Source organism: Myotis nattereri (genome assembly GCF_964212035.1).
Source record: "Myotis nattereri genome assembly, chromosome: 2".
NCBI classification, from domain to species: domain Eukaryota; kingdom Metazoa; phylum Chordata; class Mammalia; order Chiroptera; family Vespertilionidae; genus Myotis; species Myotis nattereri.
The window spans coordinates 149,177,359-149,204,348 of record NC_138076.1 but is presented as its reverse complement, the minus strand read 5'-3'; the positions used below and the strand labels follow the sequence as shown (position 1 = coordinate 149,204,348).

Sequence of the window (26,990 nt, the reverse complement as noted above, 5' to 3'; positions counted from 1 at the left end):
TAAAATAGGGCAAAGTTTAATAGACAAAAAGTCCCAGACTCTCCAAAAGTGACTCAAGAAACACAAGTTATCTATATGTTTATCTTTCTATATGTATATGTTTATCGGACTAACCAGGCAAGTTCTCCCTTAGGGCCAATTTAACTATAAGGTGGATTATGTGTTAATTTGTGAAGGTGTTAGTTACAATATAATGTAACATCCCCCTGTGCCATCTCAGCATTCTTTGTGGCAGACTGCTAGAGATTACATTTCCCAGCTCCCGCTATGGCCATGTCTGGCCATGTCGCCAAGTTCTGAGGGATGAGTCCGGCTTTATTTTTCTTCATAGTCACTTACCATTCCATTACCTATCTATTCCTATGTTAACTGTCTCCTCCACTAGGATGTAAGAGCCAAAAGATGGGGACACTGTCTTATTTTCTGTCATATTCCCAGCAGTTGTCATGTACATGTAAATAAGGGGGTACACGCATAAAGGAATAATTGCAAAGATACAGGAATTATTAGGTATTACAGGACATGTGAGTCCCAGTATTTCTGTAATGAGAATGAGTAATAGGCACCATCAAGGGGAGTTTAGGCTGATTTGGGTTACCAGTTGAGCTTGCATGACTACCCTCTCTGTGCACTCTTAGCATTCATATTTTCAAAGAGAGGGAAACTTTCTGGGTTGATTCCAGTCGATGGAATGGAGGATCCTTGTTGTGGAGAGCTTCATGCCACTTCCAAAGGTTGGCCTTTCTCATACCCAAACTAACTACACAGCTAGCTTTTGGCTCAAGTATCTATCTAGGTCCAGTTATCAGTGGCCAACACAGCACTGTTGGTTTCACTTAAAATACAGTGGCAGCCCTGACTGGTTTGGCTCAGTGGAGAGAGCGTCGGCCTGCGGACTGAAGGGTCCCAGGTTTGATTCCGGTCAAGGGCGTGTACCTTGGTTGCGGGCACATCCCCAGTGGGGGGGGGGGGGGGGAGGTGTGCAGGAGGCAGCTGATCGATGTTTCTCTCTCATCGATGTTTCTGACTCTGTCCCTCTCCCTTCCTCTCTGTAAAAAAAAAAAATCAATAAAATATATATAGAAAAAATACAGTGGCATGAGTCATAGCAACATTGTGCAGAAAGACCATCTATCTATCCCCACAAAACTTTGGTGAATATTGCTGGCCCTCCCGTGCTTTCAAAAGTGAATATTGTCCTTTTCACTGCATAGGGAGTTGTATTTGTATTATATGCGTTTCAAATGTACTTGAAAACATTTTCAGATGTCCTGATTTGAAGTGTCAGAAGGATACAATGGACATATATAGGCCAGTATTCCAAAGACCTGGGTTCAAGAACACCACATAGCCGCTGTGGCTCTGGATAAATCATTTCATCCTTCTGGGTCTCAGTTTCCTCATTTGTGGAAAGAGGTGGTGAGGTAAGATGACTTAAAGGTCTCCTCCAGGTCCAATATTTTATGACTCAGTAATTACTTTCAGAGCTTTCACAGATAATTTGTGACCATTCCCAATCATACCAAACATCCTCTTTGTGAATGCAGATTTGACTTTTTGGAACAGATAAAACTTATCAGTGCCATGCCTATTAATACCATGTATGACAAAGGTGGATGATATTGTTTTTAAATCATGGAAAGGTCATGCCTTCTTTGCCTTTATTTCTGTATATTCATTTCCAAGCAGCAGAAACCCAACACAAACTGGCTGACGTGAAGAGAAAATTACTGGCTCATATATTAAGAAGTTCAGGTTCTTCAGCTTCAGTCACAGCTTGATCCCGGAAGTCGAATGATATTATTAGGACTCACATTTGGTTTTCTTATCTCTCAGATCTGCCTTCTGCTGTTAGTTCCATTCTCAGCCACGTTTTCCATTGGCTGGCAATGGGTGAAATGTCTGAGAATGTTGGTCCTGCTTGAGTCACTTGCTTGTTAGGAAATGATAATGACCAGGAGAATTCCTGAATTGGTTATACCTGAGTCACATGCTCGCCCTTCAAGTGGGGGAAATTCAGTTCTACTTGAATCCCAGGAACTGAACATGGCAAAAAGGCACTTCCCCAAATAACGTCATTGTGCCGATCCCAGAAAGGTATAATGGATGCTGAACATGAAGAGAGGGGGAGGGAGGGACAGAAGGGTATAAGAAGGGAGAGAGGGAGAGAGGCAAAGGATGGAGAGAGAGAGAGAGAGAGAGAGAGAGAGAGAGAGAGAGAGAGAGAATGAATATCACTTGTTGCATTAGACCAGTGGTTGGCAAACTGTGGCTCTCGAGCCACATGCGGCTCTTTGGCCCCTTGAGTGTGGCTCTTCCTAAGCCTTAGGAGTACCCTAATTAAGTTAATAACAATGTACCTACCTATATAGTTTAAGTTTAAAAAATTTGGCTCTCAAAAGAAATTTCAATCGTTGTACTGTTGATATTTGGCTCTGCTGACTAATGAGTTTGCCAACCACTGGTCTATGATTAGACAAATTCGTCCCTTAAAATGTTTCTCCTTTCCTGTTTTTATTGCAGTATAGGCACTCTCTGTCTCATGGTAGTTTCCTATTGAATGTCTTTGCCTCTAGTCATTCCCACTCAAGTACATTCTACGTATTGCCACCACACTACTCTTTCTAAAGCATTGTTTTCATCATTTCACTCTCCAGCTCAAAATCTTACAGGAACCCTCTTCGGACTGCCTGTCTGGCATTTATGATCTTCTCCAATCTGAGTCCCACATATTTTCCTACCTTATCTGTCTACCTATACTCGTTCCATGTGCTAACCAATCTGCATTGCTCACCATCACTGAACACACTGTATGATTTCCTTACAATACCTTTACTCTATTTGCATATTCTACCCCATCACCATTTCTCTCATCCGAAGTCGGAGTTCAGATGATAAGCCGGAGACTGCTAATTGTCTCCAGTATTTGTTCTCCCCTTCTCCTTTAACATTAGAACCGCTGACTGTCTGCTGGGGACACGGCCACTTACTATTCACATCACTTACAGTTAACTTCTGACCAACAAGGTGTAAGTGTAGTGATGCGTACAACTTCTGCAAGCGTTCTTAAATAGAGGTGTGTGTTCTTTTCTGCCCCCAACTCCTTTCTACTATCTGGAAAGAAGGATGTGAGGGCTGGAGCCTGAGCAGCCAGCATGGACTATAAGGTAGAAACTGCACGTTCAGTACGGTGGAGACACATATGGAAGGAGTCTGTGTCTGTACCATACCAACCCTGGGCCTCTTACACTTACATGAAAGGAATACATTTTATTTTAAGCTACTGTTATTTTGAGTTCTTAATTGCTATAAAAAACCAATCTCTCCCTGAAAATATATTATTTTCCATTCAAAATCTAAACAAAGTTGGAGGAATTATTTTAAGGGTATAAGGATTTCTCATAGAATCTATGGGCAGTGATAAAGGAAGCCTCAGAAATAAACTAGAACTGAAACACCGTGGGGAAGCCAGGAAGTCCTCTCATTTTCTCCTTTCTTCTTCTCTTTCCTCCTTCTGCAGATTATTTATGTACCGGCATAGAGAAGCAATAAATAAATGTGTTTAATGGATGGTAACTCGTGTGTCTGCGAAATAAACTGGATCTGAAGCCAGTTTTCAAAACATCTCCTTATATGTATGTGGCGTGTTAACGTGACTCTTTTGAAGGAAACCATGCTTTTTTAGAGTCTGAGCTCCTCTCAGCCCTCAGATCTCTTCAGCTGTTTATTCCAACTTCAGAAAAAGGGCCTGAACTGCAGTGCTGTCCACAACTGACCCAATGAAAGACACTTTAGAGACGGCCCTGCTTTTGTACAGGAGTTGCAAAGGCAACATTTTATGGGAATGTGGGCAGTGAGCACTGGCCCACAAGTTACTATTTTGCTAGACAAGGAAATGACAGATTGCTCTTGGTACCTTTTTTTCTGTAACCAGCTTTAAAAAAAAAAAAACACCTTTGCATTGCTATTATTTACTGTTGGGGTTCCTGGTTACCTGGTTTGGGCCCTTGAGGGCTTCTTATGTTTTTGATATGTTTGATAAGATGTTTTGCATATTTTATCGAGCATTTTGAGTTGCTTTTGTTGGGAGAACCGAACAATCTCTAGACTGCCATACTGCTGGACATGGAGTCCTGTGTGCTTTCTAAAGGGTTTTAACTTCATTTGCTTGTGAGACATTACCTTGCATTCTGAAGACTGGAGCCCAAACTCTGGTGGCCCAACCTCCCCATCTGTAACAATGAAGAATAACTCTTTCTACCCATGGCAAATACACATGGCAAATTATTTTTTGTAACGAACTCATGAGATAATTTATGTGAAGTTAGTTTGAAAAGGAAAAGTACCATATAAATATACAACATTTTCTGAACTTTGAAAACAAAATAAAGGCAAGCAAGCAATAAAAGTTGTAACTAAGGGTAACAACCTTAGAATGATTTGTTCAATTTCTAGATATTTCCACTCATCTCCTTTGTTTTCTGGCCCCAGATATGGATGGGAAAATCTTAAGATTTAAAAAAAATTATTTAAATATTGTATTTGACATTAGTTGTATATTATAACTTATTTTTTAATGAAAGAGAAAGAAGGCAAACTGGAACACATTACAAAATCTATCATTATCTTTACAAAGTTGTGAAGTGTCCATCTCTTTAACATATGGCTGGGCAATCTAACTTAGGATGTTCACATACTCTACATATTTTTCAGGCTGAGATTCTGAGTGTCTAACATTCTTATAATGTGCCCTGGTTTCTGCTTCGAGGACACTTAAGTGTTATTATAGGTAACTACTCATATCGCTCTTCACATTCTCAAACTATGCTAGCAGGTTAAATATGTAAAAGGAAACACCACTACATATATTCCAAAGAGCCTTATGGATGGCTTGAAAATAAACCAATGTAGGACTTAGGTATATGGCTATTGCTTACTATTTCCCATAGATACACAACATCTCAGATCTTATGCAGAGTATACCATAGGGCCTATCCTCTAAACATTTATATACCAAGACAGTACATCCCCATGTATTTCCTTCATTCATTCTGCATTTATTGAGCCAGTCCTTGTGCCAGTTCTCAAGAAGCTCATAGTAATTGGGAAAATAGACAAAACTACAATTAGCATTCTATGGGATAAGTGCTAAAAAGCGGTAAGGTGGCATGGGAACACAGTTAGGGGCACCTACCTCTTACGGGTGTGTGGGTAGGACAGGGCTGGGTGACAAGCCACACGGAAGGGTTGATAACGGAATTGATACCTGGGTTGCATAATAAAGGATAAGCAGGAATTAGGTAGGTAAGGAAGAGGTGGAGGTTCAGGATGTAACAAGGAAAAGGAGCAGCATACGCAAAAGCAAGATGACAGAGTGTGGCAAGATTGGGGAACCTGAGTAGTTTGCTGCACGTTGAGTTTATTGATTCCACTTAGTTGTTATTGACATATTTGTCTCCTGCACTGTGTCTGATTCTTTGTGCTAGAGATTGTAATGGTGTCTCTGTTCCCATGTCCAGCAGTAGGCACATAGATGGAGCACAACAAATGTTTGAATGACATGACATGAATGACATAATATAAGAAAGGATACAGTTAGGAGTCCATTAATAAGGAAGGTCATATTTGGTGGCAGTGAATATGAGATGAGATAGATTTAAAAATTATTTGGAAATTAAAATGGCTAGAACTTGATCTATTGGAGATGGGGTATAAAAAAGTAAATAATGACTTTCCAAGTTTCTATTTGGATTATAGGTGGATGATAATAGTAATAATATTAAAACTAATATTCATTAGGCACTGTGTCACGCAGTACACTGTTTTACATTATTAAACCATCTAACCTCTCAACAGCTCAGTGAGGTAGGCACTCTTCACCACCCGCCTTTCCTCATGAGAACATGGAGGCCATTAGAGATCACCTTGCCCAAGGGCACTCAGCCAGGGGTGGCAAATTCCAACCCAGCAATTCCGATGCCTACGGACATGCACATGCCCTAGTCTTCACTGACTCTGAAAGATGTGATCACTATGCAGAATGACGGTCCTGTTCCAGATGTGTACCCCATAAATCTCGGGGATCCCCGTATCCCTTTTACTAAACATAAAAACTCACAGGGTGACTGCCTCTTTTTTTATCGGATTTTGGGAGCTTGGTTCTGTAGCTCCACTTTTCCTCCTTGGAGGACCTGAAGTGGGGTGCATGTTGGATGACAGTTGACACAAAAGATGAGAGACGGCAGGTACAGAAACGACATTCTCGAATGGTCTAGCAGCTGCTGGAATGATGGCATCTGGGTTCTATGGGACTCTCCTTCCTGCCCTCCCCCCGCCCCCAACACACACTCACACACACACACACACACACACACACACACACACACTCACACTCACACACACTCACACACGCGGTGAGGCGTGACGCCAGGTCTCAGGGTGAGCAGTCCTCAACTCACATCCACGGTTCACCTCCCGACTCCTGTGAGCCCTTCACACCCGCAGTGAACCCGAGACCGCCCGCCCGGCCCAAAGAAACACTGCCCAAGGCCGGCTCGCTCGGTTCCCAGGGAACCCGCCCGCGGAGGCACCTGGAGGGGCCCCCCCGCAACCCGCACCCCAGCACCTGCGCAGAGCCCCGCCTGGAGCCAGGGGCCCGGGAGCGCGTGGGGCCCCGGCCCCGCCCCCTCCCGCCCCCCGCCCCGCCCCCCGCCGCCCGGCCGCTCCCGGCTCCGGCCCCGCTCCGGCGCAGGCGCAGTCCGCGCTCCCTCGGTGGCCCCCAGCGCAGTGCGCCCGCCGCGGCGGAGGGTAGCGGCGTCGCCGGCGGCCTCCTCCCGCTCTCGTGGCTCCGGGGCGCGCTCCGTGGGGGCTCCGCGAGCGCTTCTGATCGCGGGCAGCGGCCGCCGCGGGTTCCTCAGGTGAGTGCAGCCGCGCGCGAGAGAGGCCGGGGCGCCGAGCACCGCCCCATCGGCGCCCGCACCCCGCCTCCCCGGCCGGCCCTGAGGGTGGCCGCGGCAGGTGCAGGTGCGGGCGCCGCGAAGGGCGCGGTGCGCGGGGGTCGGGGCGGCTGCCGGGACCCGGCGGGCGCGCTCTCTCGCCGGGGCCAGCGGGCTTCGGTCCTCCTGTTTCCCCGGCGCGGGGCTCCGGCATCTGGGCACCCCCGGGGCCGCCGGGGGGCGCCGGGCGTCGGCGGCCCCTCCCCCGCCCCTCCTCCCAGGTACGGGCTCGTTACTCATTAACTGCGCGGCCCCGAGCGCCCGAGGCTGGGCGCTCGGAGCCGGGTTACCTGTCGGCGGGGCGCGCGCGGCCGGGGCCGGGGGCCTGGAGGGGGTTCTAGGGAGAGTCCCCCGTAAGTCCGGAGCTGCGCGGAGCCGGAGCCGGAGCCGGAGCGGGGCGAGCAGCCGGCATGGGCCAGGGGGTCTCCGTGAGCGACCCGCCCGCCCCATCCCGAGGGCCGCTCGCGGGACGTCTGGCGAAACCTGGTGGGCGGGAGCCGTGGCCGGTCGCGCCGTAGGAAGGAGGCTGCCCGGTGGAGCCTGACTTTTGTTTCGGGAGTTGGGACGCGCTGCACCGACGTAATTGTAATTACACTGCTCTTTCCAGCGGTGACAGCTCACTCGGCCGCGGGGGGCGGGGGGCGGGGGGCGGGGGAGCGAGTTGAAGGGAGCCTAGGAGTGATGTTAGGTGGGATCCTGCAGCGCGTGGAGTGGCCAGTTGCTATATGGGATTAAAAAAGCCCCCCCAAAACTGTAATGGCTAAAGGGTAAGGTCTTGTAAGGGAAGACCGCTGGCTTCGTACTGCTTCCTAAGAGGCAGTGGAGTTTGGAGGAAACGTAGCATACATATCCGGCGCTACCCGATTCAGGAAAGAGCCATGCAATCTTCTGCCGTAGAATACTTACATAATTGGATAGGCTGGTAAGAGGATTAAAACAGTACCGCTCTGTTGTAAATCTGTGGAAAGACCCAGTTTTTAGTCATTATCCTCATTCTTATTTTGTGGTTCGTGCAGTTCTTTTTTTTTTTTTTTAGAGGTGAAATCAAGGAGGAAAGAGACCGAATAGATTTGAAGATCAATCCTAGTGAATGTTTTATGTCGTTAAATAACCCACCAGTTTAATGGGGCCTTGTTCTGCTAACATTTGTTGTTTACTAGTACTGTGCATCATGTTTGGACAGACATTATATCCCAATAGTGGCTCAGTTGATCGAATCCTAAAGCCCTTGTGGAATTTATAGAAATGAATCGAGCAATTATATACAATGTTACTACAATAGTGTATTTCTTACTGATAGGAGAAAAGCCTTTTATTTTTTCACGACAGCAAAATTACATATTAGTGCACACTTTTTTGAATCAAAATGGATACATTTACTATAGCTCTTCCTTATGTGTTTGGCAAACAACTCATTTGTGGTATTGAAACTTCTAACCTTTCACCAGGATGGATATTTGATGTTCAGCCGCTATGGGCTTTGCAGTTAGTGGGGTTTCTAATTAGATCCAGTTGTACTTTTTGAATGAATGTAGCTATGCATACTCTTCTTTCAATATTTTTCCCTCTAACTTTCCCTAAACTTGTCTCCCCCCAACATAGATACTGCACAGATAATTTTAAAATTAAAGGTTCTTAGAAATCTAGGTCTCCATCATTTTTTAATATGCAGACAAAAACTTGTAGGTTACATGTAGTTTTACATGTAGTATTGTGGTTATTATACCTTCCTTTTTCCCATCCTGAGTAGGACTTGTTGAACCAATTAGTAAGCTGATCAGATGAAAAATTAGTAAATTGGTGTTTTTTTTTTTTTTTAAGTTTTAGCTCCATTACTGTACATGTGACCTTGAGTAAATCATTTAACCACGCTGAGCTAATTTTCTCTGTTTGTGAATGATTCAGTATTAGGTTGAACCATATACATTTGCCGGTAGTCAGTTGTTTTTCATATGCTTCAACCTAATATGAACTTCATAGTAGTGGGATGTGAATTAAATGAGGTACTCTGTATAAGATGTGGGAGTAGGTGAGCAGGGGAAGAACAGAAATATAAGCCTGACAGTGTGCCGCGCCCTGTTCTTGTTGGTTTAGGTGCCCCGACTCCTTATTCTTGGGGCATTCCTGGGGTATTGGTGGTGGTAGTGAGTTTTACAGATGAGGGAATTGAGGCTCAGAGAGGTGAACTAACTTGACTGTGTTTACTTGTCAAAGGTCATATACTAGTTACAGCTGACTAATGGCAGAGCCAGTATTAAAAACTGAGTGATTGCCCCAAATGGAACTTTTTAAAAAAATGTTTTATTGTTGATAGAATTACAGATGTCTCCATTTTCTCTCCCTTAACCCCCATTCTCCCAAACCCTCCTCAACGCCCCCCCCCCGCCCCAAGTCTTCACTACCCTATTGCCCGTGTATATGAGCGATGCATATAACTATATAAGTTCTTTAGTTTGTCTCTTCTTGTCTCCCCATCCTCACATCAATGTATGTCAGTCTGTTCCATGCCTCCATGCTTTGGGTCTTATTTTGTTGGTCAGTTCATTTTGTTCATTAGATTCCACAAATAAGTCAAAATAGAACTCTTAACATGCTTGCTTCTTCCATTCTTGGTCTATACCTTCTGTAAAAGAATTTTGTAACTATAAAAGGTGAAAGGCGTTATCATTTGTATTTCTTGTTTAAAAAATATCCAGGCCCTGGCCATGTAGCTCAGTTGGTTAGAATGTCCTCCAGGTATGTCAAGGTTTTGGGTTTGATCTCCCTCAGGGCAAGTATAAGAAGCATCTCCCTCTCTTTCTCCCCCTCTCTGCCCCTCTCTCCCCCTCTCTGCCCCTCTCTCCCCCTCTCTTCCCCTCTCTTCCCCTCTCTTCCCCTCTCTTCCCCTCTCTTCCTCTCCCTCTCCCTCTCCCTCCCCCTCTCCCTCCCACTCACCCCCCTCACAAATCAATAAATAAAGGTTTTCCTGCAAGGGTGATACCAGTGCTATTACTACTATTGAGTCTAGGGCTTACCATGTATCAAGTTCTGATTTAAGCACTATGCCAGTTTATAATCACAGTGACCTAGGAAGTAATCCCTACTTTTATCCCATTTTATAGTTGAGAAGATTGAGGAACTCAGACATGAAGCTTGCTCAAGGTCACAATGCTAGTTAAGTGACAAGACTAGATTAGAAGTCAGGCAATTTGTCTTTAATGGCCATGCTCTTAACCTCTCTACTCCACTACTTCCTCATGTGCAGGTTTTAATTACTTTTAATTTAGCTTTTATGAGATACTTAGCATTAGTGTATTAAGTAATTCTTTATGTGTCACCAGAGATTTTTAAATCAAACACTCATTGAGCATCTGCTCTGCAAGTCACAGTGGGGGTTAAAGGAAAGTATTCTTAATAAGTCTGGAACATAGGCTACATACCCATTCCCATATCTTTTATAAGTTCTTCAAATTTAGAAGGTGCTCTTCACTGTTGTGATAATTTTAATGAGTGCAAAATAAGACAAAGTGTTAGAATAGTTGGATAGTGGGGAGGAAGGAAGGATGAGTAGTGGGGTAGAGATATTTGTGTGTGGAGGTATGAGGGAAAGCTTGGAGGACATTCTGAGAGAGTACAGCTTATCAGACTAAGCTTTGTCTTCTATAGTCCTGGTTAAGATGCAGTTAAAACGAAGGGTAGTAAGCTGGTTACTAAATTAGTTACTTACATGTACTTGATATCCTAAAAACAATGCCTCTACTTTAGTATTTATTAATCTTGATATTTACATTGTATTTATAATGTTAATGACAAGGAGGCCTCTTCCTTTATGGTTCTCAACCTTCCTAATGCTGCGACCCTTTAATACAGTTTCTCATGTTGTGGTGACCCCCAACCATAAAAAATTATTTTCGTTGCTACTTCAAAACTGTAATTTTGCTACTGTTATGAATCGTAATGTAAATATCTGATATGCAGGATGTATTTTCAGGGGTCGCGACCCACAGGTTGAGAACCGCGGTGAGGGTTTAAGTCATCTTACCCCATTTTATAGCTTTAGCATTCGGCCTGGAACCCAAACGCAGGTACTGCGCTGTGTTTGGTGATGGATGGTCAGTAGGAGACTGTTAGGATGTATTGAAATTGATCTAGAAGTAGAAATGGAAATGAGGGCTCAGAGTGAGCATTGAGGGGCCTGAGGAAAGGAAGACAGGGATACTTATAACAGGTAGCTTTAGCTTGTCATCTTTATTTCTCCCCTCTGCTTTCCTTTTCAGCTTGTAACTAAATGAGGTAGTTTCAGAAGCTTAAATTGCATGTAGTCATTGTTAGAAAAAAGTGAAAAAGTAATTTTGATTTAGGATGTCAGCCGCACAAAATTAGTGATAGCCATAAACTAAGATTACTTAAGTCAGAGGGAAAAGAATGAAAATTATTGAAATAGTTCAAATTTATGGGAGATTTGTTGCTTGTAGTTAACGACAGGTTTGTCAATGTAAATGTAATGAAAGTTGATGAACTTCTAGATTATATGAATTGGCAGTCTAATATAAAGAAACTGAATTTAAGAATGTGAGTGCCCTAGAAGCATAGAAGAGCAGACAGATGAGAGCTTAGAACCAGTTAAATACGTGGGTTGTAATTTGAAGTACCCTAGAAAAGAGGAATACTATTAGGTATTTACTTTGGGCACTTGGTTAACAAATGGGGATAAAATATGGATGAACAACCAAAGTAGGTTTGAGAAAACAAGTAAATGTTCATTAATTTCTTGGTGGGAAGAGAATTTATGTTTGAACACAGAGAAATTAAGTGACATGTTCAAATTCATAAAGCTAGTCAGTGACAGAACCTGAACTAGAAGGAACGTTTTCTGAAGCTAGTTTGATAACATCCTCTTATTCCCCCAAACTTTGAAAATTCAGTTTCTCCAGTCTTGATGCTAGTCTAAAGCAAGCATGTCAAACTTGCGGCCCACAGGCCACTGCCTCGTTTATTTGGCCCGTGTTAGCCTTTGAGTTTGACATGCTTGCTCTAAAGGTATTCTTTTAGCTGTCTTTTGTTTTTCTTCTTCTTCAGGAAAGGTAGCTTGTAATCACTGTCTCTGCTCCTCACTGTTTTGCTCTTCATCCCCAGTCTAAGGACTCTTATTGTTTATTTTAACAGATAATTCAGTGCCTGTTGAATGTTTAGTTGACATATATTCTTGCATATACAAAATAAGGAGGCTTCCACTATTAAGAAAGAGAAACTTATAAAACTGTTTAAAAAATATTTCTGTTATAAGGATTTATAATTAAGTACAATATTAGTAACCCAGTAAGTATTGAGCATTTCCTGAAAACCCTTAATTTAAGAATTTGCAATAACATATCTAAATATGTCAGATTGGCCCTAACCGGTTTGGCTCAGTGGATAGAGCATCGGCCTGCAGACTGAAGGGTCCCAGGTTTGATTCTGATCAAGGGCATATACCTTGGTTGCGGGCACATCCCCAGTAGGGGGTGTGCAGGAGGCAGCTGATCGATGTTTCTCACTCATTGATCTTTCTAACTCTCTAGTCCTCTCCCTTCCTTTCTGTAGAAAATCAATAAAATATATTTAAAAACAAACAAACAAACAAAAAATGTCAGATTGTATATATTTGTGGAATTAGTAAGTGGAAATTAATTTGTGATCTATGTTAATGAGTGCGAAGATGGTGTAATTTCATTGACCATTTGACTAATTTTTCCTTTGGGTTATTAATTAAATCCACACTTATAAACATAGAATGCTTCTTAAAATGTAAATGTGATTTTTTTTGTTACAACCCAAATTTTAATTTGGAAAATCCACTTTAAAATTACAATGAAAGTTAATGAGAAAATGATTTATGTACTTATTATATATACATACTAGAGGCCCGGTGCACAAAATTTGTGCACTCTGCAGGGGGTGGGGGGGGGAGGGTCGGGGTCACTCAGCCCGGCCTGCGCCCTCTCTCAGTCCACAGGAGACTCCTGTATTGAGCATGTGCCCCCTGGTGGTCAGTGTGCATCATAGCGACCAGTTGTTCCACTATCGGGCTAAATGTGAGAGGGTGCAGGCCAGGCTGAGGGACCCCACTGGTGCACAGTCGAGGCTGGGGAGGGACGCAGGAGGTTGGCCTGCCGTGGGAGGGCTCCAGGGTGTCTCCAGCCCGTCTTGCTCAGTCCTGATTGGCCGGATGCCAGCAGCAAGCTAACCTACCCCCCCCCCCCCCCCATCAGTACACTCATAGTGATGGGTCGACTGGTTGACTGTCTGCCCCCTGGTGGTCAGTGCATGTCATAGCAAGAAGTTGAGCGGCCTTAGCATATCGTTAGCATATTACACTTTGATTGGTTGAATGGACGACCAGACGACTGGACAGTAAGCATACTAGGCTTTTATTATATAGGACACTTTTTTGTTTTATTTTTTCCTTCTTTATTTATGTAGTATTTGAATACATCTCAAAACTTTCTAATTATGGAGAATTTTAAATCAAATAAATAGGCTCAGTAGTGTAATGAACCATAAAGTTCCCATCATCTAGCTCCAATAACCATCAACAATGGTCAATTCTGCTTCAGTTACTTCTCCCCCTCCTGTATTATTTTAGCAAATTCCAGGAAGTGTATAATTTAGTCTGTAAATATTTCAGTATGTATTTCTAAAAGAGAAGGGCTAGCTACAGTATTGGTATATACTTTTAAAAGTTCACATTAATTCCTTAGTGTCAAATTAGCCACACTTTTTTTTAATATACAAAAATAAGACCACTTTAGTAAAGTCAATTCTGCCTACTTTTATTTATATACTAGTTTTCTTCGTAAATCCTACAGGGTATGAAAAAGTATTTTAAATTCCAGCATAGCAGCAAAATAGAAGAGGAAATAATGATACCAAAGAAAATATAGGGAAAAAGAGTAGAAAGAACACAGCAATAACAAATGCTCATTTCATGAGCAGTGTTTTAGAGAAACTTTAGTTTTTTCTTTCTGAAAGTAAGTCAAGGGTTTAGATTAAGCAGTATTCTTCTGTTTGGCTTGTTCACTTCTTATGGTTGGTTTGGTGAGACCTGTCTTAAGAGATCTTCTGCCTTGATCTAACCTTTATCTGAGTCCCTCCTCCTTCCCTAGTCAGTTTTACCTTTTAAGTGATTCTTAGATGTAATGGAGTCAGGTGTTGGAGTCAGACACACCGGGGTTTGAATCCTAGGTCTTATCTATTGACTGAGCGGGTTGAAGTTGATAAATCTCTCTGAGCCTTGGTTTCTGTATCTGCAAATAGAAATAAGAACCATTTCAAAGAAATGCTATGAGGAGTAACTAGAATAATGTATATGTATGTATGTCACATGTACAGAATGTAGTAATGTAATTTATATGTGTGTAATGCCATGTGTATGTGTAAGTAAATGAATCTATTGTTTGAATGCTTTTCATCTGTGTATGTCTTCATTTGCAATGCATGACCTTGGTATTAGATCAGATCTTCATAATCTCTTGCCTAGCCTGTTTCACTAACTAACCTCTTAACCAATTGCCTCTAGTCTCTTCTCTCTAAAGTCCTCATTGCCTTTGGTGTCATTTTTCTAGTGACATTACAGTACATAAGCACTTTCTGAAATGTGGATCTGGTCATTTCTTCAGGATAAATTACAAGCAACATTTTCCATGTTAAAGCTTCTAATGGTCGGTCTGTCACATGTGTGCTTCTCCAGCCTGATTTTCTGTCTTTTCTTCCTTTGTTTTATTAGTGCTAAACCCTCAGTCCCTGACTGCCCTGTCCTATTTCATTGACTTGCTCATCTATTGGACTCTTCTTCAACATTTAAAATCTAACTTATATTTTACTTTGCCTTGAAACATTCTCTTCTCCCTCCACTCCCACAACCCTCAGAGTTAACACTTAGAGGCTATGCACCACCTCTTTAGTCTGTGTTCATACCTATATTCTTAGAATTTAGTACCAAGGATTTGCCTTGAGGAGTTGAAGTTGGCAATCTTCCTTCCATTTCAACTAGAATAAATATAATTGATAAAATGTATTAAATACACTTATTTTACACTAATCTATATATATAAAACCCTAATATGCAAATAGATCAAATGGCAGAACAACTGAAAAACCAGTCACTATGACGTGTGCTGACCACCAAGGGGTGCACGTGGAACTTGGCGGGCATCAGCAGCAGGTGGCAGAGTGCAGAACATGGTGGGCATTGGCTGTGGTGGGATGTTGGAGCAGGTGAGAGGGGGCGCCAGACCAAAGTGGGGCGCTGGTCACTGTCATCGGGGCGAGCCTGTGGTGGTTACTGAAAATTTTTTGCTCACATGTGCCGTGATCCCACCAGGCGCTTGCCAGCACCTGCACCTGCTGCCGGCGCCGGCCCAGCTCGCACCCGCTGCTGGTGCCAGAGCCACCATTTGCACCCGCTGCTGGTGCCCAGCACTGGCCCCAATTGCTCGGCGCTGTTAGTGGGTGTGAGCGACAGCTGCCAGCCCCGATCGCCCCTCAGGACTTCTCCACCTTCCTCTGCTCCTGAGGGGCAATCGGGGCCAGCAGCTGCCTCTCACACCTGCTGCCAGTGACAGCCCTGCTTGCACCCACTGCTGGCACCGGCACTGCTCGCATCTGCAGCTGGCACTGGAGCCGCCACTCACACCCGCTGCCAGTGCCCGGCGCCAGTCCTGATCACTCGGCACCACAGCGGGTGTGAACGGCAGCCTCCAGTCTGATCGCCCCTCAGGGCTTCTCCACCTCCCCCTCCTGAGGGGCGATTGGGGCAGCAGCTGCCACTTGCACCCACTGACGGTGCCGGCCCCAATTGCTCTGCACCATCAGAGCGTGGGAGCCGGGTGGTGGGAGCAGGGCTGCTGGCAGACAGGGGACCGGGGGCTGCGGCAGAAGGGGCTGGGCGGGGGCATGGAGGATGGGTCAAAACCCACCCACCCCTATGCCCACCGCAGCCTCGCGGCCCACAGTTCCTTTCAAGGTGCACAAATTCATGCACTAGGGCCCCTAGTATTATATATATATATGTGCTTAATATATAAATATATATTTTAAATGTTGCTGAGGGTTTTTAACGAGATGAATTGATGGAATTTACTATACATACTTGAATTCATTATACATACTATTGAAGTAGCAGTCTTTTTAATGACAGAAGCTGTTTCTTTCATAATTTATGCTAAATTAAGAAGACCGTTAATTAATTCAGAAAAAAAAGCAACTGGATGTTCCTCTCTTCCCTCCATTCCTCGTCTGTCAATAAATTGAGAGAGGAAAATAATACATGTTATAATTCTTTTTAAAAAAAATTTTGTTTTATTGCTTAAAGTATTACAAATGTCTCCTCCCCCCCCCTTGACCTTGCCCCAGCCTCCCCTACCCCCCAGTGTCCATTGGTTATGCTCATATGCATGCATATAAGTCCTTCGGTTGATCTCTTACCCCCACCCCCACCCCTCCCCGACCTTCCTGCTGTAGTTTGACAGTCTGTTCGATGCTGCTCTGACTCTGTATCTATTTTTGTTCATCAGTTTATAATGGTCTTTATTATCCATAAATGAGTGAGATCATGTGGTATTTTTCTTTCATTGACTGGCTTATTTCACTTAGCATAATGCTCTCCAGTTCCATCCATGCTGTTGCAAATGGAAAGAATTCCTTCTTTTTTACAGCAGCATAGTATTCCATTGTCTAGATATACCACAATTTGCCATAGTTAAGATTTGGAAACAGCCGAAGTGTCCATGTTATAATTCTCAAACCTTTTTCTTTTGATCTGCCTTGAAATATTTAATTATTATTATATTACTAGAGGCCCAGTGCATGAGGTTCATGCACTGGGGGGGGGGGGGGGCGGGCGGGGGGAGGTCCCTCAGCCCGGCCTATGTCCTCTTGCAGTCTGGGAACCCTTGGGGGATGTCCGCTTGCCGGATTGGGCCTAAGCCGGCAGGTGGACATACCTCTTTCTGTCAGGGGCTCTCACAGTCCAGGACCCCTTGCTCCTTACCACCTGCCTGCATTGGAGGTGGGAGAGGCTCCTGCCACCACCGCTGCACTCGTTAGCTGTGAGTCTGGCTTCTGGCTGAGTGGTGCTCCCCCTGCGGGAGAACACTGACCACCAGGGGGCAGCTCCTGCGTTGAGTGTCTGCCCCCTGGTGGTCAGTGCTCGTTATAGTGACTGGTTGGTTGTTCTGCCATTCGGTCGATTTGCATATTACACTTTTATTATATAGGATAGGATAATAAAACAAATTTCACATATACAGAATGACATATAGCTACTTGCTTTGTTGAGGAAGAATATTCAGAACCATAAGCTTTTCATTTTTAATAATATTTAAACCAACAAAACAACCATTATTTTTTGTTCTTGATGATGTCATTTGTGCTGATACAGAGTGACAAAAATACTTGGCAAGTATTCAGAAAATACCTTGGAGACATTATAATTAGTAATGACTAATCTAAATTGGTAAGTGGCAGATATGGTGCTAAGCCCTTTATGTGTATTTATGGCTTAATTCTCATGGCAACCTTATGAGATAGGTGCAGTTTTTAATTCCTGTTTTTCAGAAGAGAAATACAGACTTAAGGCTTTCAGGTCACATTGTTAGTTACTGGTCCAGAGAGGTTTTGAGCTTGATTCTAGAGTACAAGCTTTTTGGTGAGGTAGCAGTATTGATTAATTTTTCCCCTTTGTGAAGTCAAACCCCTAGCTTCCCTCTAACAGACGGGAATACTCACTACTTCACAATTAGGATCATTGGGTTCAATTCCATGACTAAATAGATGGAAATATTTGGGCTCAGAGAAGTTTACTGGCCTGCCTAAATTTGCATATGTAACTTAGAGCTTGGTCAAAACTAGAACCTTCTCTTCTCCAGGTACTGTTGTTTCTGCTCTGCTGTAATGGAAATTGTTTACTTTCCAAAATGTAGTGCTTTTATGGATTTTAGTAAATACAGAATTAAAATTATTTACATTTTAAATGCTAAATTGATGAGGAAAAAGATAAAAATTACAGCCTTAAAATGTTTTCTTTTTTTCCTGCAAGTAAGTCCTATGTTTTCCACTTGTCAAGGTAAGTCAAATAAAGGGAAAAATGTGTTTTACATTGTGGTGGAATAGATTTTATTTGTTTTTTGGACTACTGATCTACTAAATTGAGTTTTTAAATTTCATTTATTATGTGTATCTATTTACCCATGTCCTTTAGATGTTTAATTGAAAATACTGAACTTGTAGTTCATCTAGATTTCTTGTGTTGCCCTATGGATGCCTTTTGTTTGCAATTAGAAAATTCATTTTAATTAGGATAAATTTTATAAAAAGCTTTTAGGGTTTTTCTAGACATTAAGTGAGTTAATACATGTGAAATTCTTAGCAAAAGTATCTGACACATAGTTAACTTTCAGTAAGTATTAGCTGCTGTTTTTTCTGTGATAATACTGACTTCTAGAAAGAAGAAATAATATGAAATGCATATTGGGGATCAGAAATAAAAATTGTTGTAAGCAGCTTTTCCTTATGATTAGAAATCAGCTTTATTACTTGAAACTGAATAATAATAAAGCCACCCAAGCTGTGTTGGTAAATCACCCATAAGAATTTAACATGGTTAACTTTTTTCACATATCTGTAATGATCCTTGACAAGTTTAGTTTATGAATTGGGGTAATCTCCAATTGAAATTAGATTTTTTTTGAATTACTTATTACTTAATGCAAAGAGTACTGCTTAAAAATAGCAATTTATATTACTCATATAAGAACTTTGGTTATAAAATCTTAAAGCTTCCATATATTTTGAAGAGCAAAAGATTTTCAGACCAGTGTGATTATTAGCTCCTTACCAGCTAAATTATATTTTACGAAAATTTCACATGCTTGAAAAAAAGGACTAAATTTAATCTTAAAATAATCTCCTTTGCACAAGTGTCTTGAATTTAAACTATGATTACATGTATCACCCCAGAGTGAAACATTGTAGGTAGAGGCACCACTCAGAGGTGCTCTAGTGTTATATGCATTCTCTCTTGTCATTCTCATCTGTGTGGTAGAAAAGCAAGGTACAGATTTCCAGATGAGCGAACCTAGGCCCAAACTGGCCCAGTAATTTGTCAGAAGCAGAATTCCAACCTGCCTCTTTCAGGCTTGCTTCTTATGTTCAAAGCCTGTGCTCCAATTTATGGCATATTTGTATTTTCTATAAACGCTTTGCTTTCACACCTTGGACATGGCAAGCCTTTCCAAGGCTTTGTTCTTCATTACTACCTACTTGTACTTTGGGTCTTGTCTTCAGCTTTAGTTTCTCTGGAAGTCCTTTCCACCTGATTTATTTGCCCCTCTGGTGTGGTTTCTTAGTACTTGTGCATCTTTTGAGGCACTTACCACAACGTATCATTTTCTCTACTTGTCAGTTTTTCCTACTATATTGATACTGTTTGGAAACAGATGATTTATCATCATCTTTCCCCAGAGCCTGGTACATTGTAGGCCCTCAATAAACACTTGTTGAAAGAATAACTGAAATGTTATGTTATATATAGGGAAAATAGAGTGGATGTTGCAGGGATGAAGGATTTTAATTCAGCTTAAGGAGAAACACTTTTCATCGAATGGTCTAACAATGGAACGGCAAAGCAATTCTCATGGTGGTAGTGTGTTGTGGTGGGTAAGAGTTTGCACTCTGGAGTCCGACAGACTTAGATTTTAATTCTGGTTACCTTAAGCTGCCAGTTTCCTTAACTGTAATGTACTAGAACTATACCTGACATTTAGTAAGTGCTCAATATATATTAGCTGCTTTTTGGGAGAAACTGCTCTATAATCTCTGTGTGATTGGGACTGGTAGTTGGATGACTCAGCTCCTCATTCCCTCCCTCTCCCCACGGATTGTTTTGAAACAAATACAAGTAATCTTATTTCATCTATAAATTCTTAAGTGTGTATCTCTAAAAGATAAGGAGTTTTTACATAACCATATTACCATTATTATCCCTAAATTGACAATAATTTATAATATTAGCAATAACTAGTATTTAGGTTTCCTTGATTGTCTCATAATGTTTGTTTTTACATTTGGTTTATTCAAATAACAGTTCAGAAAAGGTCCACACATTGTATGTAGTTATTGTAGTCTCTTCAGACTTTTTTAAAATTCATAATTCCCTTTACTTTTTACCCCAGTATATTTATTGAAAAAACCAGGTGGTTTGTCAAGTAGAGTTTCCCAAAGTCTAGATTTTGCTGTTTTCATCCTTATGATGCTATTTAATATGTTCCTCTCTCCTTTGTATTTCCTATGAACTGATGAAGACTTAGACACGTGATTGGATTGGGGTCCCTTCCCCCACCAAGGGGCAAGAATGCTTCATGGATGGTGGGGGTATTCATTTCCTGTTTTATCACATAATCCTCATAATGTTTGACTTTCTCCCTTTTTGAGATAAAGGTGTTCTTCAGGTACTATCATTCTGATCCATCAGTTATACTAGTTAAGTTCTCTTAGAGTTTTAATAGCTCTTGATAGTTATTGCCTAGACACATTATTTCATGAGCTAATGTATTTAAAAATGTTTTGTTTCAGTTCTTTACAGATATTATCCTTTTTGATGTTCAGATGGCCCCATTTTTGGTTAGTGGGAGTCTTTTTGGCACCACGCCAGTAGTCTTGGATAGATTTCTTGCTTTCTTGTTTCCTTGTAGGACAAGATGTTCCAGGGACCTTCTGTCCATTACCGCCCTGGGCCTCGAATCAGCCATTTCTCCAAGGAGCCTTTGTTCTTTCTTTTTCCTTTTTTTTTTTTAGTTGGAGATGGTATTACTCTGGGCACAAGGGGTACTCATTGCTCCTGAGTTGATTACTATTGCTACACCTTTTCAGTGGATAAAGTTTGGAATTACTCTTTTAATGGAATTTCTTTTCCGATATTTCTGGTTAAAATTTAGGACTCAGAATTTTAACTTCTTTGGTTTTATGTTTGTGTCTCTTATATGCTAAAAATCTTAGTTCTGAATGACATTAACATAATAATTTATTTGCTTAATCTTAGATATAATAGTTTCAGAATAGCAATATCAGCATTACTACAAATAGGATTACTGAAAATAGATCATGATATTTTTCATTTCCTTTTGTCTATAAAATATATTCCACTAGGGATATACAATTTTATTACTGTTTTAAGTCATTTGCTATAGCTTTTCTTCTATGTGGTTAAGCTACCGTCTCAATACACAACTAGGTTCATTTGTTTCATTTTTAGGAATTCTTTTTTAATATTTAATTTTGTTTTATTATTTACATGGTTCCAAGCTAAAATTTAAATCTGCAAGACAAGGTCAGTTTGAAAAAGTCTAGCTTTCATGTCTGTCCCCCTTTTTTTGTTTTGTTAATCCTCATTGAGGATATTTTTCCATTGATATTTTTAGAGAGGGTGGAAGGGAGAGAGGGAGAGAGAGACACATCGATTGGTTGCCTCTTGCACCCTGGGAGCTGGCATAGATCAAACCTGCAACCCAGGTATGTGCTCTTGACTGGGAAATCGATGCCCTGTTCACTGAGACACACCAGCCAGGGCTGAACACTTTTTATTAAGAGTATGAGAAAGTAAAAATTTTCAGCTTAATGAATTGAGTTTTTGTATTAGTTAATGAAGAAATTTAGAGCTTTATCTTGAATTTAAACTATGATTAAATGTATCACCCCAGAATGAAAACATTGTGAGTAGAGGCACTGCTCAGAGGTGCTGTCCTGTGTTATATGCATTAGCTATTATAGGGAGGAAAAAATTGGAAAGAAGTTTGGTTCAGATAATAGAAGACCTAGATTTTTAAGCTAGTAAGTTTGGACTTTATTCTCTAGACAGTAGGAAAATAGTAAAAGATTTATAAGACTTATTTTAGATCCTTCAGGTAGAAAATTTTAAGTGGCACACTTTTTAGTTTTCATGTGAACTCTGTGATGTAATTGAGTAGTTATGGGAAATATTTTTTTTAAATATATTTTTTATTGATTAAGATATTACATATGTGTCCTTATCTCCACGTTACCCTCTACCCCCCCACCCCCCGCTCATACCCTCATCCCCCCATTGTTCGTGTCCATTGGTTAGGCCTATATGCTTGCATATAAGTCCTTTGGTTGATTTTTCCCCCTTACCCCCACTCTCCCCTACCCTCCCTTCAAGGCCCGACAGTCCAATCAATGCCTCTCCATCTCTGGATCAGTTCTTGTTCATCAGTTTATGTTGTTCATTATATTCCACAAATGAGTGAGATCATGTGGTATTTATCCGCTCTCCAGTTCCATCCATGCTGTGACAAATGGTAAGAGTTCCTTTTTCTTCTTCCTCTTCTTAAAGAATACCTTTCAGCATTTCATATAATGCTGGTTTGGTGGTGATGAACTCCTTTAGCGTTTTCTTATCTGTGAAGCTCTTTATCTGACCTTCTATTCTGAATGATAGCTTTGCTGGATAAAGTAATCTTGGTTGTAGGTTCTTGCTATTCATCACTTTGAATATTTCTTGCCACTCTCTTCTGGCCTGCATGGTTTCTGTTGAGAAATCAGCTGACAGTCGTATGGGTACTCCCTTGTAGGTAACTGTTTGTCTTTCTCTTGCTGCTTTTAAGATTCTCTCTTTGTCTTTTGCTCTTGGCATTTTAATTATGATGTGTCTTGGTGTGATCCTCTTTGGGTTCCTTTTGTTTGGGGTTCTCTGCACTTCCTGGACTTGTAAGTCTATTTCTTTGACCAGGTAGGGGAAGTTTTCTGTCATTATTTCTTCAAATAGGTTTTCAATATCTTGCCCTCTCTCTTCTTCTGGCACCCCTATAATTCTGATGTTGGTATGCTTGAAGTTGTCCCAGAGGCTCCTTACACTATCTTCATATTTTTGGAATCTTTTTTCTTTTTTGGTTGGGTCTTTTTTGTTTCTTTGTATTTCAAATCTTTGACTTGATTCTTGGGATCCTCTTTTCTGCTGTTGGATCTCTGTATATTATTCTTTATTTCAGTCAGTGTATGCTTAATTTCTAGTTGGTCCTTTTTCATATCCTCGAGAGTCTCACTAGATTTATCGAGGGTCTCACTAAATTTATCGGCAGTTTCCATATAATTCTTGAAAAACCTTATAAATGTGGCCTTGAACTCTATATCCAGTTGTTTGCTTTCCTCCATTTCTGTCATTTGTGACCTGTTTCTTTGTCTTCGCATTTTTTATGCTTCCCTGTGTTGGTAGAGTGGTTTTGTGTGCTAGGTGTCCTGTAGGGCCCAGTGGCTCAGCCTCCCCAGTTACCTGAGGTGGACTCCCTTGGTGTACCTCCTTGTGGGCTTTTTGCACAGTCTTATTGTAGTTATGCCTTGATTGTTGTAGGATCACTGGGAGGAATTGACCTCCAGGCCAATTGGCAGTGAGAATCAGCTGTGTCTGCAGTGGGAGAACTTCTGTGCTGAAGACACCCTTCTGGGGCAAGACTTGCTTCAGTGGGGTTTTGGTGCTCACTGAGTCTGCACCCTGAGTGTGGCCCTTATGGATCTGAGGAGTTGTAATCTGGATGGTCCCCCTCTGACAACTGGGTACACTGGCTCTTGGATCTAAGGAGCTGCTAATTTAGCCTCTGCCTGAGGTTACACAGCAGGAGCTACGAAGAGAACTGCAGATTCCCCTTCCTTTTTTGGAGTTTGGAGGTGCCCTGATGAGGCTCAGCTGTGAAGCAATGCAAGCCACTGTGGGGCCTTGGGCCTTCTCTTGGAAGTTCTGGGTCTGTCTAGCCCAACTGCAGCTTTTTAGGTAATTTTCAGGTTGCAAAGCGCCGGGGCATTCATATGCAAAAGCCTCTGCCGCAGCCTGGGTGGGGCGGGGTCTCAGGGAATCAAAGGGCGGAGCAAGCCGCTATGGCGGATTCTCAGCCGTGCCCTAAGGGGCCCCGTGTCTCAGTGTCCGGGTAATTGCTGCAAGCACCTCTGAGGGAAAGCCGCCCTCAAGTTCCGAGTTCTGCCCGCTGCCAGACAGTCCAGTTTCTCCCCGTTTGAGTCCTGGGTCCCCAGAGACTTCCCGGAACCGGAGTTCAGAGCAGTCGGGAGCTTGTGACTCCCTCCCGATTCAAAAAGACAGCCGCGTCCTCAGGTGCCAGCCCCTTTCTGCGCTCGCAAGGCTCCGTACCTCTGCACTTTACTTCCGCAGCTCCTCTGTCTCTCAGCGTGCTTTTCTTTCCTTCTAGTTGTAGAGTTTCCACTCAGCCAGCCTTCCTGTAGTTCTGGATGATGTCCGTTTTGTCTTTATGTTGTTTTTTTTGAAGTTGTTGTGGGAGGCAGCAATTTCCCAGTGTTTATCTATGCCGCCATCTTAGTTTCTCCTATGGGAAACGTTTTTTGCTTATGGAGAAACTGAAGCATACATGTTATTGTTAGTGGCTGACTATGGTGACAAATGTTTATTGAGGCCATACTGTGTGCCAGATACATAGCACACTGGTATTTTATGTGGATTGTCTCCCTTAATCTTCACAGCAACTTGGAGAAGGGAGGAAATATTGTTATCCCCATTCTCATCCCATCAGAGGAGAAATTTAAGGCTTAGAGAAATGTCATACATTATCCTGGATGAGATCCTAGGACAACAAAGGACATTATTGGGATAGCCAGTGAAATTTGATTGGGCCTATTGATTAGATGGTAATATTGATCAACATTAACTTTCTGATTTTGATGATGGTTTTGTGGTTAAAGAGGAGATTGTCCTTGTACTTAGGATATATACGGTGTGATATTAAGGGATAATGGGCATCATGTCTGAAATCTATTCTTAAATGGTTCCAAAATGTTAACAGTTTTATAATCTTTGTGAAAGGCATATAATAGCTCTGCAGCTCTTATTAAATTGGAAATGATTTCAAAATAAACAAGAGAAAATACTGACTCATTCAAAGTCACATAGCCAGTATGAAGCAGAATAGAACAGATTGTTGAACTTAGGTCTGTCTCATTCTATATATACATATTTTACTGCCTCTTCTATTTATTCTAACCAATGTCATATGATAGCAAAGTTAAAAATATCAGGCAAAATTTTAATTATTTCTCGTTGTTACTTATTACTCGCTTTAACAATATTAGCTATCACTCTCAAGTTCATTCCAAATCAGATTGTTAGCCTTTTGTAGCATTTGTACTCTGAGGTCACTTAATAAATGTTAAATGATTATAATTATTTTTCTTTGCTACCTCTTTTATTGTAAGTTTATACTTTACAATGGACCATTAAATACTTACAGTTATACATTGTAATTTAATTTTAAGTGACAATATCTCAGAATAATTATCTGCTTTCTGTTTTAACAATAGGTTATCTTATGATGAAGCTTTTACTATGGCTAATGACCCCTTGGAAGGCTTCCATGAAGTAAACCTTGCTTCACCTACTTCTCCGGACCTTCTTGGCGTGTATGAATCAGGAGCTCAAGAGCCGACTACCTCACCAGGTGTCATCTACCGGCCTCTCCCTTCATCTTTATGCTCTGCCCCTATCCAGGCTAATGCCTTAGATGTCTCCGACCTTCCTACACAGCCTGTATATTCATCCCCCAGACGTTTAAATTGTACGGAAATATCTGGTATCAGGTAGGAGATCATCAATATGCTTATTTTGGAGTATTGTACTAAACAAATGGACAGTTTGCTTGGTTACCTTATTTTAAGTTTTAATGTTTTCAAAAACTTGAATCATATAAGCTTTTCATGAAGAGCAATACATGTTAATACTCAACATCAGGGGTCAGCAAACTTTATGGAAAGGGCCAGGTAATCAATATATTTTAGGCTTTGTGGGCTATCCATTTTCTATTGTAACTATTCAACTCTGCTGTTAAAGTACAAAAACAGCCATAGGCAGTATGATGTAAATGAATAACTCCAATAAAACTTTATATTTGGGCACCGAGTTTTGAATTTCATACAATTTTCTTGTGCCACAAAATATTATTTTGATTTTTCCCAACCATTTGAAAATATAAAAATAATTTTTGGCTTGTGTGCCTTATGAAAACAGGCAGCATGCTGGATTTAACCTGTTTTGTTTGCTGACCTCTGTTCAGAGTAGCACTATCCAATAGAACTTTCTGTGATGAAGAAAATGTTCTGTTTCTGTACTAATGTGATAGCCATTAGCCACATGTGGGTATTAGGATTTAGAATACGTTAGCTTTGACCGAGAACATGCTGTTAACTAATATAGTGGCTACCAAATTGGATAGACCAGTTTGTTTATGACCTGAGCGTTTCTAGACCTGTGTTTATGCCAGTTATATTTAAGCACATGCTGATGTTTCCTGAACTCTCCTTTACAGCATCCATGTTACAGACCCAGCACCTTGTTCTACCTCTGGAGTAACGGCTGGGTTAGCGATATTAACTACGAGAAAGGACAACTGTAGTGCAGAGAGGGAGTTTTTGCAGGGTGCTACTATAACAGAAGCTTGTGATGGCAGTGATGATATATTCGGGTTGAGTACAGAAAGTCTGTCCCGTTTACGAAGCCCATCTGTTTTGGAAGTCAGAGAAAAGGGCTATGAAAGATTGAAAGAAGAACTTGCAAAAGCTCAGAGGGTAAGCAAAAAAGATATTCTTTCATACATTATATTCAAAATTACCATTTTTCCATGGAGGGGTAACTCAAATGAAATTATGATGGTTCTATAGTTATCCTTCACATGTGCACAGCCTCCGCTCCTGTTGGGCAGCATTTAGGAATCTGTGAAATTGATGGAGTAGTAAAGCAATTCATCTGAGAGTACTAACTGGAAAAATCAGATTCTGAAACTCTTTCTCCTCTACATCCCTGCTCCCTGTCTTGCATTATCTGTAATGCAGATTTGGTGGGTTATGTTCCATGTATCCAGTTGTCGCTTCTTATATGTGCCTGACTTTATGGTCATTTACTTGAAGTCATTCAGTCCAAGTCATTTTGTTTTGAGGAATTGTTTTAGGAAT

General features: G+C 41.6%; 1 protein-coding gene across 4 annotated transcripts in view; it reads left to right on the top strand.

Moving 5' to 3' along the window:
• Positions 1-6,755: 6,755 nt before the first annotated feature.
• The window catches only part of RAB3IP (RAB3A interacting protein), a 58,005-nt gene continuing 37,770 nt past the window's right edge, over positions 6,756-26,990 (top strand). For 2 of the 4 annotated variants that reach the window (XM_081082401.1, XM_081082399.1), the window contains exons 1-3: positions 6,756-6,917; positions 25,347-25,622; positions 26,348-26,606. In XM_081082401.1, the coding sequence (XP_080938527.1) occupies positions 25,372-25,622; positions 26,348-26,606 (510 nt within the window). In that variant the 5' untranslated portion in view covers positions 6,756-6,917; positions 25,347-25,371. Of the gene's footprint in view, positions 6,918-7,315; positions 7,581-25,346; positions 25,623-26,347; positions 26,607-26,990 lie in introns of those variants that run through there. The other 2 variants (XM_081082400.1, XM_081082402.1) reach the window with 2 other exon arrangements.